A 15,149-nucleotide genomic window follows, 5' to 3' on the forward strand; every position below is an offset into this window, starting at 1 on the left:
GAGTTCAGAACTCCAGAAGAACAGGACAGCCCTGCAGAGGGACGGGGGTGAGGGCGTGCAGCTCAGGAAGAGGAGCAGGAGGTGCTGGGGGAGGGGGAGGGGAGCGGATGAAGGGCAAGGCCTGACCGGGGACCTCGCTGCAGCAGAAATCAACCCAGAGAGATCGCGGTCACTGGAGGCGACAAGGATTCATTCCGCCATGAGGAAACAGCTGCCCAGGACTTCCCCGGCGGTTCTGCAGCTAAGACTCTGTGATCCCAGCGTAGAGGGCCTGGGTTTGATCCCTGATCAGGGAATTAGAAGATCCCACAGGCTGCAACTGAAAGATCCAGCATGCCGCAACTAAGACTTGGCTCAGCCAAAGAAATATTTTTTTAAAAAAGGAAATAGCTTCTCAAATGCACATCAAAACCACAACGAGATTAACACCTCTCACCTGTCAGAATGTCTGTCATCGAAAAGACCACGAATAACAACCACTGGTGAGGATGCGGAGAAAAGAGAACCCTCGCACCCTGCTGGTGGGAAGGCAAACTGGGGCAGCCCCTGCGCGAGGCAACGAGGAGCTTCCTCAGGAAACGAGCAACAGAGCTGACACACAACCTGGCAACTCCACTCCCGGGCAGACATCTGGAGAAAATGAAGACACTAGTGTGAAAAGACACACGCACACCAGCGTTCACAGCAGCACCGTTTACAGCAGCCGGGACACGGAAGCCACCTAAACGTCCATCAGCGGGTGAACAGACGGAGGGAGTGTACACACACACGTGTGCACAATCGGACGCTGCTCAGCCGCCAGAAAAGGGGAGAGCCACAGCCACAGCCACATGGACGGACCTGGAGGGCACTATGCTGAGAGAGAGCCAGAGAAAGCCAGGTACTGTATGGCGCGGCTTACGCACGTGGAGTCTGAACCGTGGAGCGAAAGTGAGCATGCCCAGACAGAGAAGCAGACTCTCAGCGCACAGTCAGCTCACGGGCATCAGCAGGGAAAGGGAGGCGGGAGCGGCAGGGAGGGGCCGCGGTTGGGAGACGCAGACCACCGCGTACACATCAGATAAGCAAGGAATACGTGAGCATAGACTGTGCACGGCAGGGGAACAGAGCCAGTATTTTATACCAACTATTGTTCAGTCACTAAGCTGTGTCTGACTCTTTGGGACCCCATGGACTGCAGCACGTCAAGCCCTTCCGTCCTCCACTATCTCCCAGAGCTTGCTCAAACTCATCTCTATTGAGTCGGGGAAGCTATTGAACCATCTCATCCTCTGCCACCCCCTTCTTCTCTTGCCTTCAATCTTTCCCAGCATCAGAATCTTTTCCAGTGAGTCAGCTCTTCATATCAGGTGGCCAAAGTATTGGAGCTTCAGCTTCAGCATCAGTCCTTCCAATGAATATTCAGGGTTGATTTCCTTTAGGATGGACTGCTTGGATCTCCTTGCTGTCCAAGAAAACTCTCAAGAGTCTTCTCCAGCACCACATTTCAAAAGCATCAATTCTTCGGCGCTCAGCCTTACTGACTATAAATGGAACATAACCTTTAAAAATTGTGAATCACTGCTGTACACCTGAAACTTACTGTGTATCAACTTTATCTCAATAAAAAATATGAAATCGCTTCTCAAGAGACCAAATGAGATGCACTGCTATGCTGACTCAAGAAGTGACTAGAAGACCACTTATAAGACACAGCCTGAAGCAGCTGAGAGTACCAGGTTGCGGGAAGGGGAGGAGGGAGGGAGAGCACTCGTGCACCCCGACAGTGAACAAGGGGCCCTGAGGAGAGAGGGAGAGGCCGCCACACCAGCGGGCAACGGCTGGGCTTAATCAGCAGCCTGCGTCCATCCAGCAGAGCCCTAACACCTGGAGGGCAAAACTGGAAAACTTTTGAGAAAAAAGGGCACACACAAAGCCAAGAAAGAGCGCGACTAACACGGGCGGGCAAGCGCAGGCGGAGTCCTCTACCCGAAGGCTGAGGAGACAGCTTCAAGCACGCGTGCAACACTCAGAAAAACCTAGCCACGTGTTACGAGACTGAGGCGATGGGTCATGACGGAGAGTTCTAACAAAACGTGAGCCCCTGGAGGAGGGAATGGCAAACCGTCCCAGCATACTTGCCGCGAGAACCTCCTGAGCTGCGCAAGAGGACAAAAAGATATGAGACACCGGAAGGCGAGCCCCCGGGTCGAAAGGCGAGCCCCCGGGCCGGAAGGTGAGTCCCCCGGGTCGGAAGGCGAGCCCCCGGGCCGGAAGGTGAGTCCCCTGGGTCGGAAGGCGAGCCCCCGGGCCGGAAGGCGAGCCCCCAGGTCGGAAGGTGTCCGATATGCTTCTGGGGAGAGCGGAGGAGAACTACTAGCAGCCCCAGAAAGAGTGAGCTGGGCCAGAGCGGAAAGGATGCTCAGCTGTGGACGCGCCTGGTGGCGAGAGCGGGTCCGATGCTGCCAACAGTGCTGCCCAGGAACCTGGCGTGTTGGGCCCGCGAGCCAAGATCAGTCGGACGCGGCCAAGCAGGAGATGGCAAGAATAAACATCAACATCTTAGGAATCCAGAATGGACGGGAACGGGCAAATTTAATTCAGATGACCATTATATCTACTACTGTGGCAAGAATCCCATAGAAGAAATGGAGAAGCCCTCAAAGTCAACAAGAGTCCAAAATGCAGCACTTGGGTGCAACCTCAAAAGTGACAGAATGATCTCAGTTCATTTTCAAGGCAAGCTATTCAACATGTAAGCCAAGTCTATGCCCTCACCCTTTCACACTGTGACTGACTCACTCGAAAAGACCCTGATGCTGGAAAGGATTGAAGGCAGGAGGAGAAGGGGACGGCAGAGGACGAGATGTCTGGATGGCATCACCAACTCGGACGTGAGTCTGAGCAGGCTCCGGGAGTTGATGATGGACAGGGAAGCACGGTGTGCCGCAGTCCATGGGGTCGCAAAGAGTCAGACATGACCGAGCGACTGAACTGATGCCCCTACCACTGATGGCAAAGAAGCTGAAGTTGAACAGTTCTATGAAGACAGAGAAGACCTGCTAGAACTAACAGCAAAAAAAGATATGTCCTATTCATCACTGGGGACTGGAATGCAAAAGTAGGAAGTCAAGAGATACCTGAAGTTAACTGGCAAGTTAGGCCTTGGAGAACAAAATAAAGCAGGGCAAAGGCTAACTGAATTCTGCCAAGAGAACGCACTGGTCACAGCAAATACCTTTTTTCAACAACACAAGAGACAACTTTACACATGGACATCACCAAATGGTCAATACCAAAATCAAACTGATTACGTTCTTTGTAGCCAAAGATGGAGAAGCTGTATACAGTCAGCAAAAACAAGACCTGGAGCTGACTGTGGCTCAGATCATCAGCTTCTCATAGCAGAATTCAGACTAAAACTAAACAGAGCAGGGAAAACCACTAGACCAGCCAGGTACAACTTAAATCAAATCCCTGTGAATATGCAGGGGGGGGCAATGAATAGATTCAAGGGATTGGATCCTGTTAATCGTGTTCCTGAAGAACTATGGATGGAGATCTGTAATACTGTACAGCAAGGCAAGCAAACAAAGCCATCCCAAAGAGAAGGAAGAACCAGAAGGCACAGTGGGTCTCTGAGTAGGCCCTGCAAACAGCTGTAAGAAGGAGAGAAGTGGAAAGTGAGGGAGGAGGAGAAAGGCGCACCCCATTGTGCGCAGAGCTCCAAAGAGCAGCACAGAGAGGCGAGAAGGCCTTCTTCAGCGAGCACTGCACAAAGCTGGAAGGAAGCAACAAAAGCAGGAAGCCCGAGACTCCGCAGGAAAAAGGGAAAGGGGACATTTGGCCAAGGGTGGCACAATGAAGGACAGAGACGGCAGAGGCCTGCAGACGCTGGGGAGGCCAGCAAGAGATGGGACGAACACATGGAACTGCACAGAACAGATGCTGATGACCTGGATCACTGCGCCTGTGCGGCCGGCCAGCCAGAGCCAGACATTCCGGAAAGCGAAGCCAAGCGGGCCTTAGGAAGTACTGCTGGTGGTGAAGCCAGCGGAGGCGGCGGGATTCCAGTAGAGTCACTCAAAACCGGGAAAGGGTGACGCCATCGAGGTGTTGTATTCAATACGTAAGCAAATCTGGAAGACCCAGCAGTGGCCACGGGACTGGAAAAGGTCAGTCCTCATCCCAGTTCCCAAGAGGGGCAGCACTAAAGAATGCGCTAACCACTGGGCAGTCGCACTCATCTCCCATGCTAGGACGGTCGTGCTTAAAAGTCTGCATGCTAGGCCTTAGCATCGTGCAAACCAAGAACTTCCATATGTCCAAGCTGGTTTTAGAAAGGGAAGAGGAACCAGAGATCAAATTGCCAACATTCCCCGGATCATAGAGAAAGCAAGGGAATTCCAGAAAAAATCTACCTGTTTCACTGACTATGCTAAAGTCTTTGACTGTATGGATCGAAACGATCTGTGGAAAGCTCTTAAAGAGATGGGGATGCCAGGCGTCTTGCCTGTCTCCTGAGAGACGTGCGTGCGGGCCGAGAAGCAGCAGTTAGAGCCCTGTGTGAAACGACCGGTTCAAGACAGAAACGATTGCGACAGGGCTGCCTGCTGCCATCCTGCCTAACCCGCACGCGGAGCACATCGCGAGAAACGCCGGGTGGATGAGCTACAAGCTGGAATCCAGACAGGCGGGAGAAACACCGGCAACCTCAGAGAGGTGGAAGACGCCACTCTGGTGGAGAAAGTGAAGAGGGACTAAAGAGCCCCTTGATGAGGGTGAAGCACGAGACAGCAGCTTAAAGCTCAAGGTGAAAGAAGCCACAACCATGGCTCCCAGCCCCACTGTTTCACGGCAAATAGAAGGGGAAACTGCGGGAGCCGTGCAGAGTTCCTCCTCCTGAGCTCAGAATCCCTGCGGACAGTGACGGCAGCCATGAAGCCAGAAGGCGACTGCTTCCTGGCAGGAACGCCGTCACACGCCCAGACAGCGTGTCGGGAGGCAGAGACATTACCCTGCGGGCAAAAGTCGGTCTAGTCAAGGCCATGGTCTTCCCAGAGGTCACGTACGGCTGTGAGAGCTGGACCATGAAGAAGGCAGACGCCAAAGGACTGATGCCTCTGAGCTGTGGTGCTGGAGAAGATGCCTGAGAGTCCCCTGAACAGCAAGGAGGTCCAGCCAGTCAATCTTACGGGAAGTCAACCCTGAATCCTCGTTGGAAGGACTGACGCTGAAGCTCCAGTATCTGGGTCATCTGATGTGAACAGCCAACTCACTGGAAAAGCCCCTCATGCTGGGAAAGACTGAGGGCAGAAGGTTGGACGGCATCCCCAGTGCAACGGACATGAACCACGGCAGACCTCGGGAGATGCGAGGGGCAGCAAGGCCTGGCACGCGGCAGTCTTTGGGGGTGGCACAGAGTTGGGCATGGATGGGCGACCGGACAACCACCACCACATATCAGTGTGTCTGACTGACGAGGAACCACTCTAAGACACGCCACGAGGCTCAACAGTGACAGCAGTAAGTTAAAAGTCAGTATGACTGCAAGTAATCCAAGAGATAGGTTTGGATACCTACAAATACTTCTAAAACAATTCATTGTTGAAAACAGAAATAACCACGATTGGACAACACTTAAAGTTGAGCCCATACTACTAGCAATTCAAAATACAGAGCAGCAAGCAGGTTTCCAGCACACGTGACGGCAGAATCGTAAACACTGATGGGGAAGAACCCCACGCAGAAAGGCAGGGGAGCAGCCACCGAGAAAGACCCGCCAGCTCTGCGGGCGCCTCGGCGGGGCCGCTGCTGTGCAGGATGGGCCACCCGTGCGCGCATGCTGTGCCCATCCTCCTGTGCAGGCGCAGGCAGGCAGAGCGGGCAGGTGCCCCCCGGTCTCCGGGTAAGACGGGCACAGGAGGGCCACGTCCCTAAAGCAACTGGCACGCAGCTCCAGCTCCCCGCCCTCGGAAGAGGCCTGGAAGATGGGGAGTCCCCACACTGTCGTGGCCCTGCCTTACCGTGGCGTCTGTGCCCTGCTCCCTAGAACAAGGAACCGGGGGAGCCAGGCCCACGACTGACGGTGTCTATCTGCAACGCGGGACCCGGCGGCACCTGCCATCACCACCTCCAGCACCCTGAGCAGAGCAGGGCCCCTGGGGAGGAGCAGCGTGGAGCACGCCTGCCAGCAGTGGAGTCTCCGTGAGGGCGGAGAGGACGCTGGGGGCACGGAGGGGCCGGGAGCGGCTGGCACCCAGACACCGCCCCCCGCACACACAGCAGCAGTCCCGAATGGAGCGGAGTGGAAGACAGAGGTTTCTAAAGCTTTTCCAGCTCCTCTTTGGAGACACAACTGACAGGCTTCCAGCGAGACTGGCTAAAAACAGGAAAGAAAAAGCACAAATGTGAGGAGCAGAGTGCTGCATCCACAGGCACGGCAGCAACCGCAGCAGACCCCCGCACACAGACCGACACCTCTTCACCGCAGCTCACTTGAACAGGGGCTGCCCCGGGGGCTCAGGCGGTAAAGAAGCCACCTGCGCTGCGGGAGACCCGGGTGCGACCCCTGGTCTGGGAAGATCCCCCAGAGAAGGAAACGGTAACCCGCCCCAGGATTCTTCTCCGGAGAATCCCGTGGACGGAGGAGCCTGGCAGGCTACAGTCCACAGGGTCACAGAGAGTCAGGCACGACGGAGTGACTACACACACATACACGACTTGAAAACAAACGGAAAACGTCTTATCTGTTCAAGAAACTGAAGCAAAAGTTCAAAATGCACCCCCCAGCCCTGCACCGCTGTGGAGAAGGCAGGAGGCTGTGACCCGGGGGCGGCGGTGGGGGGAGTGAGGCTGGAGGCGGGCGCGCAGGCGGGGCCTGGGCCGGAGGAGGGAAGGACGAGCACCACCGGCCACCTGGGCCCTGGGGGTCACACCCAGGAGGTGGGCTCCTTGGCCGCAGGGAGGCCGTGGAGTGTTAGCGGGGCCGGGGCAGTCCCGGGCCCAGCGGGGTGGCCAGGGCAGCACTCCAGGCCGGGCCCCTCCCATCAGGCAGGACCCAGCGGGCTGGTGGGCAGCGGGCAGCAGGCCCAGGCGGAGGCGCTGGGGCCGGGGGAGGGCTGGGGAGGGCGGAGACCCCTGGGACAGACACACTCAAGCCCGTGACCGGAGAGCTGGGATCCAGGTGGACATCTGAAACCGAGGCTTCTCGGTGTCCACGCAGGACATGGTCTCGGCACCAGGCTCTGACCGAGGCCTGTAGGGCGGGAAGGCGTGGAGCGGGGAGGCCGGGCATGGCCTCTGGAGACGGAGCGCGTTCAGCACTGGGTCCGTGGGCCTCGCTCAGCATGTCCCTGACCAAGGGGACACTGGCACGGCCCCCACGCCCGAGGCTTAGGCCCGCCCGACAGTGCCAGGCCCAGGGGCGCTGGCCGAGGGGGCAGCACAGAGGCCCAGCTGCACTCACAGCGAGTGCCCGAGGCCAAGGGTGGCCAGCCTTCTCCTCAAGCAAGCGCAGGCCTTCCCTGCTGGGGCCCCAGCCCAGACCCTCAGACGCCCCACCTCAGGGCAGGGTCAGCAGGCAGGCACACCTGGCCCCAGACACAGGGCGGGGGAGGGAGAAGGGGCCGCAGAAGAGGCCCGGGGCGTCGGGAGAGCCCCAGCCCAGCCCACACCAGCATGGGGCAGCGCCTGAGACGCGGGGCCGTGCCAGCTCCAGGGCCAGCCTCGCCCAACACCTCTGCAGGAGCGGCCTGGCACTGCCCCCACAGGAGAAGGACCACCCCCGCCACCACCGCACACACCACCACTATATACACACACCCCCGCCACCACTACACACCACTGCCACTACACACACCACCACCGACAAGGCAATGCCAAAGAATGCTCAAACTACCGCACAACTGCACTCATCTCACATGCTAGTAAAGTCATGCTCAAAATTCTCCAAGCCAGGCTTCAGCAATACGTGATCCGTGAACTCCTGATGTTCAAGCCGGTTTTAGAAAAGGCAGAGGAACCAGAGATCAAATTGCCAACATCTGCTGGATCATGGAAAAAGAGAGTTCCAGAAAAACATCTATTTTTGCTTTATTGACTATGCCAAAGCCTTTGACTGTGTGGATCACAATAAACTGTGGAAAATTCTGAAAGAGATGGCAACACCAGACCACCTGACCTGCCTCTTGAGAAATCTGTATGCGGGTCAAGAAGCAACAGTTAGAACTGGACATGGAACAACAGACTGGTTCCAAATAGGAAAAGGAGTACATCAAGGCCGTATAGTGTCACCCTGCTTATTTAACTTCTATGCAGAGTACATCATGAGAAACGCTGGGCTGGAAGAAGCACAAGCTGGAATCAAGATTGCCAGGAGAAATATCAATAACCTCAGATATGCAGATGACACCACCCTTATGGCAGAAAGTGAAGAGGAACTAAAAAGCCTCTTGATGAAAGTGAAAGAGGAAGTTGGCTTAAAGCTCAACATTCAGAAAACGAAGATCATGGCATCTGGTCCCATCACTTCATGGGAAATAGATGGGGAAACAGTGGAAACAGTGTCAGACTTTATTTTTTAGGGCTCCAAAATCGCTGCAGATGGTGACTGCAGCCATGAAATTAAAAGACGCTTACTCCTTGGAAGAAAATTTATGACCAACCTAGATGGTATATTTAAAAGCAGAGACATTACTTTGCCGACTAAGGTCCGTCTAGTCAAGGCTATGGTTTTTCCTGTGGTCATGTATGGATGTGAGAGTTGGACTGTGGAGAAGGCTGAGTGCCGAAGAATTGATGCTTTTGAACTGTGGTGTTGGAGAAGACTCTTGAGAGTCCCTTGGACTGCAAGGAGATCCAACCAGTCCATTCTGAAGGAGATCAGCCCTGGGATTTCTTTGGAAGGACTGATGCTAAAGATGAAACTCCAGTACTCTGACCACCTCATGCGAAGAGTTGACTCATTGGAAAAGACTCTGATGCTGGGAGGAATTGGGGGCAGGAGGAGAAGGGGATGACCGAGGACGAGATGGGTGGATGGCATCAGTGATTCGATGGGCGTGAATCTGAGTGAACTCCAGGAGATGGTGATGGACAGGGAGGCCTGGCATGCTGCGATTCATGGGGGGAGTCGGACACAACTGATCGACTGAACTGAACTGATGCCGTGTACAGTATACACATAACCACTACACACACACACACACACCCCCCACTATATACACACCCCCCACTGTATAAACACGCCCCACTATATACACCCCCCCATATACACACACCCCCGCCACCGCTACACACACACATACCCCACCATATACACACACCCCACTATATACACACACCCCACTATATACACACACACCCCACTATATACACACACCCCACTATATAAACACGCCCCACTATATACACCCCCCATATACACACACCCCCGCCACCGCTACACACACACATACCCCACTATATACACACACACACCCCACTATATATACACACCCCCGCCACCACTACACACACATACCCCACTATATACACACACCCCCACTCCCGCTACAGACACACCCCACTATATACACACACCCCCGCCACCACTACACACCACTGCCACTACAATACATACACCCCACCAACACCATACACACCACTGACCCTGCACACGCCCCCACCACCACACACCCCCCCACCACCACTGAACAAACTCTCCAGAGAAGACCAGGAGCAGCAGCACATCTCAACTCACTTTACGAGGCTCCAAAAGACTACAAGACAGGACGCCTTCCAGGCGCCTCAATGAGGCTGATTCCCTTCACAGGCAGATGCCAAGTTCTCAACCAGACCGGAGCAAACCAGGCCAGTAGCGCATACAGAGGCTGTCTGCAGAGAGACCTGCGCAAGGACGCTCACAACAGCTCGCCTCAGAGCAGTCCAAGTCTGGGGATGACAGAAACACACACCGACGATGAGCAGGCCCACACAGCTGCAGCCTGTCTCTACAGCTCACGCAGTGGAAACAAGGCGCACAACGCTCGGAGCGTTCCACCAGGCGAAGCGGCACACGCGGCGCCCTGGAGGCAGCAGAGCCTCGCGGACAGAGGCCGCGCCAGGGGCTGCGGGGGGAGGGCCACCACCCAGCGGGCAGGGCGCCATCTGGGGGCTCCGTGTCTCAGCCGTGGTGACAGTGTGCACACGACTGCACCAACCTCTCAGAACCCAGGGAACCACACATACGCTCCAGATGGGTGGGCTTTACTAGATGTCAGTTACGTCTCACTGGGGAAAAACAACGTTCAGCAGTCTTAAGCAGCTTGAACACAGAAGCCCACCACACAATAGCAGCAGAAGGTTTAAACCCACAGGCGCTGGCTGACATGACGCCTCGGGGGCCCCCAGGACCACTTTCTGATGAGGAGAGAAGTCTCATCTGCGGATGCATCGTCCAGGCAAAATGAGAGTCAGGAAACGACACTCTCATCCTGGAAAGACTGATGGGCCATGCCAGGCCTTTCCACTTGCCTCCAAACCAGGACGGACAGAGCAACTATTCCCCCAAGGCAGTCAGGCCGCTGCAGAGGAGTTGGACTGGAAACAGGAGCCGAAGACAGGAAAGCTCGGGGAGCAAAGAGAATGCGTGAGCTGGGGGAGACTCAAGAACGCCCACTGGAAGCGAACAGAGAGCAAACAAGTATCAGGAATGCTAAACAGACCTCCATTAAGCAGCTGAGGGCAAACCTCGACAGCACATTCAAAAGCAGAGACGCCACTCTGCGGACAAAGGTCCGTATGGTCAAAGCTATGGTGTTTGCAGCAGTCACGTACGGATGTGAGAGTCAGAACATTAAGAAGGCTGAGCGCCAAGGCATTCATGCTTTTGAACTGTGGTGCTGGAGAAGTTGGACTTGGCCCTTGGACTGCAAGGAGATCAAACCAGTCAATCCTAAAGGAAATCAATCCTGAATATTCATTGGAAGGACTGATGCTGAAGCTGAAGCTCTAATACTTTGGCCACCTGATGCGAAGGGCTGACTTGTTAGAAAAGACTGGTGCTGGGGGAGGCTGAGGGCAAGAACAGACGGACTGACAGAGATGAGATGGCTGGATGGCATCACCGACTCGATGGACATGAGTTTGTGCAGCTCCGGGAGATGGTGATGGACAGGGAGGCCTGGTGTGCCGCCGTCCATGGGGTCGCAGAGAGTTGGACACGACTGACTGAACTACTACAAAACTGAAAAAAGACCAAACACTTAAAGTGGACAAGAAAGGAAACGAGAGTGAAATAAGGTGCTAAAAGCACAAAGCTCTGCAGGTGAAGAAGCTAAGGCCGCCCGGGCCAGCCTTTTAGTCTCTCATCCTGTATCCGCTCATTTCTTCACGCGCTCATCCACTCGTTCTGGTGCCCAAGATGTCTGAGGGCAGAGCTGGTGATGGACAGGGAGGCCTGGCGCACTGCAGTCCCTGGGACACAACTGAGGACTGAACTGACTAACCGAGCCCTGCTTCTGGCGAGAAAATACACAGAAAGAGCTGCCCTCTTGGAGCGCATATCCCAGTGAAGGAAAGACAAAGTGAGCGCGTTAGGTACACAGCACATTAGAAAGCAGCGCTGAGGAGAGCAGGGCAGGAAAGAGGGCTGCGCAGGAGCCACACCAGTGAGAAGCCCACTCCTGTTCTGACAGCGACGGGGCTCTGAGCTGCAGCTGTTGCAGCTCTACGCCAGGAGCCGGCGCGTGAGCTGGCGCTGCCTCCCGGGAAACCCTCAAACAGAAGCCACAGCTCAGCGGAAGGCAGGGAGGGGGTTTCCACCAGGCGGCAGCGGGCCTGAGTAGGGGCTCAAGTGGACAGCAGCCTCAGGGCAGGAAGCAGGAAGTGCCGGGGGCGGGGGGGGCGGGGGGGCTGCCACAGCCGCATGCAGGGGCAGGAGCACAGAGACCACTGCTCAGAAACAGTCAGCAGGCGGGGATCAAAGGTACAGATGGCTGAGAGCGCGGGGCCTCGCACGGCTGCAAGGCAACTCCCTCCAGATCCCAAAGGCCAGGTCTGAAAGCCCTTTCGGGACCCCATGGTGGTCCAGCGTCTAAGGCTCTGCCGGCCAGTGCAGGGGACACGGGTTTAATCCCTGGTCTGGGAAGGTCCCACATGCCACGGGGTGACTAAGCCCGACGAGCACCACCGCTCCAGAGCCCGCGTGCCCGCCAGCGTGTGCTCTACAATGGCAAGAACCGCAGCGGAAGCCCGCAGCCCGCAGCCCCCTGCGCTCCACGCCGGATGGGGCCCAAGGGCAGCCGCCAAGACCCAGCACAGCCATGAATTGCTTCAAGAAGAAAAACCAAAGGCCTTTCGGAACCAGGGCCCACGAAGACGCTGTCTGGGCTGAAGATGCTGATGCTCTCAAGAAGGCTCCACTGAGCTGAGGCTTGAAAAGGGAGGGGCAGAGTGGGGCGGGGGGCCTGGCCTAAGAACGCATCTGGGAGAGAAGCTCATGGAGGGTCACCAGCAGCGGGATCACCTAGGGCTGAGCGCACACACAGCCGCCTAGGTTTCAACAGATTGTACCGCCAAAGTCCTGCGACCGGCTGTGAAACGCTGAGACCCGCCCTGTGGGCCGCCGAGCTCGCGGACGGGCCGGCCTGCGGGCAGCGCAGGAGGCGCCGGGCCGGGCGCAGCCCCGCGGGCACTCACCGCCGGCTGCTCGGGGCCGCCGTGGCGCTCGCCCTTCTCCACGGTCCGCCGGCAGTCGGGGCACACCCAGAGCGGCAGGTGCAGCGCGCTGCTGCCCTTGGGCGCCACGGACAGGGCCAGCTTGCTCGCGGTCTTCACGCCACTCTCTAAGAACGGAGAGTCTTTCCGCTCACTTCTGCACAGAAGACAGTAATCCCCAGCAGGGTAGGGTGGTGTTCTATGATTCATGCCAAAATTAAAAGGAGTCTGGAACAGAAAAAAGAAAAACAAAGTGTTTTCAAAACATGAGCCACAAAGCCAGGGCCACTCAAACCTTACCGCTCTCACACTTCAGTGCACACGCGTCCACACTGAGAAACACCAAACCGGGACGCTGTGGATGGAGCTGTGCTGAGCGTTCTAGAGACTCATAATACATACCTCAAACAAAAGAGCGACACCAGAAAGAACATCTGAGGAGGAGGCAGAAGTCTGTCTTCACCCCTTCACCTAGCCTTCTGTGTTTCCCCCACATGCTAGGAAGCGTTAGCCTCAATTCAGACTAAGAAAGCACTCGGGCAGTTTTTCTTTTAACCATCAACAAAGTTCAGGGAATTCCAAAATTCAGGGGTCTAGTGGTTAGGACCCCTTGCTTTCACTGATGAGGGCTTGGGTTGAGGACCTAAGATTCCACAGGCTGCTCAGTCCAGCCACGAACAGCAACAGAGGTCGAAGCCCCGGTTCTAGAGGGGTCTGCACTCAGGGCTCAAGGCTGGGGCGGCAATCTAGCTTGAGTGCACCTACAGAGCCAAGCCACCTCTGAGGCGGGCTGCCCAAGTTCAAGTCAAGATAAACATCTAGGAGCCTAACAGCAGCCACACATGAAAACATCCAAGACCGGCCTCCCTCCAAGCGTGTCCGCAGTTACGAATTCAGCTCCAGCCTCACTATCCACCTCCGCTTTTCAAACAGGTCCTAAGCTGGAGGGTGAGGGTAGGCAGGAGGGAGAGGAAAGATCGTGACTCCCGATCCTCTCTAGTGCCAACCTTGCTATCAGAAACATAACATTAGCCATAAAACACACAGACAGGCGCCCAGGTTTAAAACAGGCCTGAAGTCACCAGGTGAGCAAGCAGCAGCCAAGGGTTAATCCAGATCGGCAGGAGCCCAGAGGCGTCACGTGCCGCTTAGCGGAGCCACCCTGCAAATCCCAGAGAGTGGCTGAGAGAGGCACAGCTGGCCGCAGGCGAGCAGGGAGGCCAGGCACAGCCTTCCCGACGCAGCCTCACCAGCCAAGGTTCCTGAGCAGAGTGCATGGAGGACAGCGGCCTCTGGCGCCAGGTGGAGGGCCCGCAGACCAGGACCCTGCCGGGGCCATTCTGGCCGGAACATTGCCCACACGCTCCCCCGCTCCCCCGGCTGGCAGCCCAGCTCTGCACCCGGCCCCGGCGCTGCCCCTGCCGTCCTCACCGAGGTGCACACCGCCGCTGGCTGGCCTGACTCTGCACTGACAGAACTGCCGCCACCACGGCCAGAGCGCCCCCAAAGGCTGTCAGCAAGGCCTGGAGGGGCCAGGGGCCGGTGAGCAGACGAGGGGGCGGACGGGGCAGACGAGAGCACGAGTAACTGCAAGGGTGAGACAGCGCCGCTAAGACACAGAAGTGTCACCCCTGTTCCTCCCCGCCTACGAGGACCAGCCATCAGACCTGCTTACACCCAGCACACCCGCAGGTGCGCCCTGGGCCTCACCAACCCAGCCCAGCAGCCCCTGCATGTCTGAGGGCGTTCACCTTAATGGCTGAGCACGTTCAGCTGCCCCCCGGGAGCAGCTGCCCTTCTCTGTCCCAACGGGTCCCAAGCCCATCGCTGGCGGAACAGCCCCAGGCCTCAGACCTCTGCAGGGTGCCTTTCTAGCCAGAGCAGGAGACGCTGGGCCCAAGGTGACAAAGGTCCCCAGCAGAACCAGAATGTTAAGAGACAGAAGTGAATTGAGAGCACCCAGCTCAGGGTCCATCCCCACAGGGCTTCCTGGGAACCCACTGTGAGCAAGACACTGGCCCAGGCACGGAGACACACGGTGAGTAAGCCAAGATCCCTGCCGGGAGCGAGCGCAATACTCCTCAAACGCAAGGACAAGGCAAGACATCCGCGCTCTCAAGTCGGAACGTCAGCAGCGACTGAGCAGCGAGAGCAAGGAAAACGTCTGCGGTTGAGGACGATGGCCTCCGTCACTGCAGCCATCGAGGGCCTCCTTCAGGAGGCGTCTCGAGTGGGGGGCTGAGCCAGAAGCCTTGGGGTGCGGACAGAGCAGAAGCGGGCAGGGAGCCGCGGGGCCTGGCCTCGCTCACATCTGGACATGGAGAAAGAACGTGCGAGGAGGAGAGATGAGAGAAGGGAAGGCGCGAAGAGGCTGGGGTGAAACTGCTAAGAAGGCGGAGCCCCAGGGAAGGGGGTCAGACGTCGGGGGTAGTAGAGAGGCTGGGCTGCGCGTGGAGCCGCCTCAGTGGGGG

At 56.9% G+C, this 15,149-nt stretch overlaps 1 protein-coding gene across 3 annotated transcripts in view; it reads right to left on the bottom strand.

Moving 5' to 3' along the window:
* FAM193A (family with sequence similarity 193 member A) overlaps positions 1 to 15,149 on the bottom strand; it is a 149,326-nt gene that overhangs the window by 70,983 nt on the left and 63,194 nt on the right. For all 3 annotated transcript variants that reach the window (XM_069594895.1, XM_069594894.1, XM_069594896.1), the window contains exon 2: positions 12,661 to 12,906. In XM_069594895.1, the coding sequence (XP_069450996.1) occupies positions 12,661 to 12,888 (228 nt within the window). In that variant the 5' untranslated portion in view covers positions 12,889 to 12,906. The remainder of the gene's footprint in view (positions 1 to 12,660; positions 12,907 to 15,149) is intronic.

Source organism: Ovis canadensis, chromosome 6 (genome assembly GCF_042477335.2).
Source record: "Ovis canadensis isolate MfBH-ARS-UI-01 breed Bighorn chromosome 6, ARS-UI_OviCan_v2, whole genome shotgun sequence".
Lineage (NCBI taxonomy): Eukaryota > Metazoa > Chordata > Mammalia > Artiodactyla > Bovidae > Ovis > Ovis canadensis.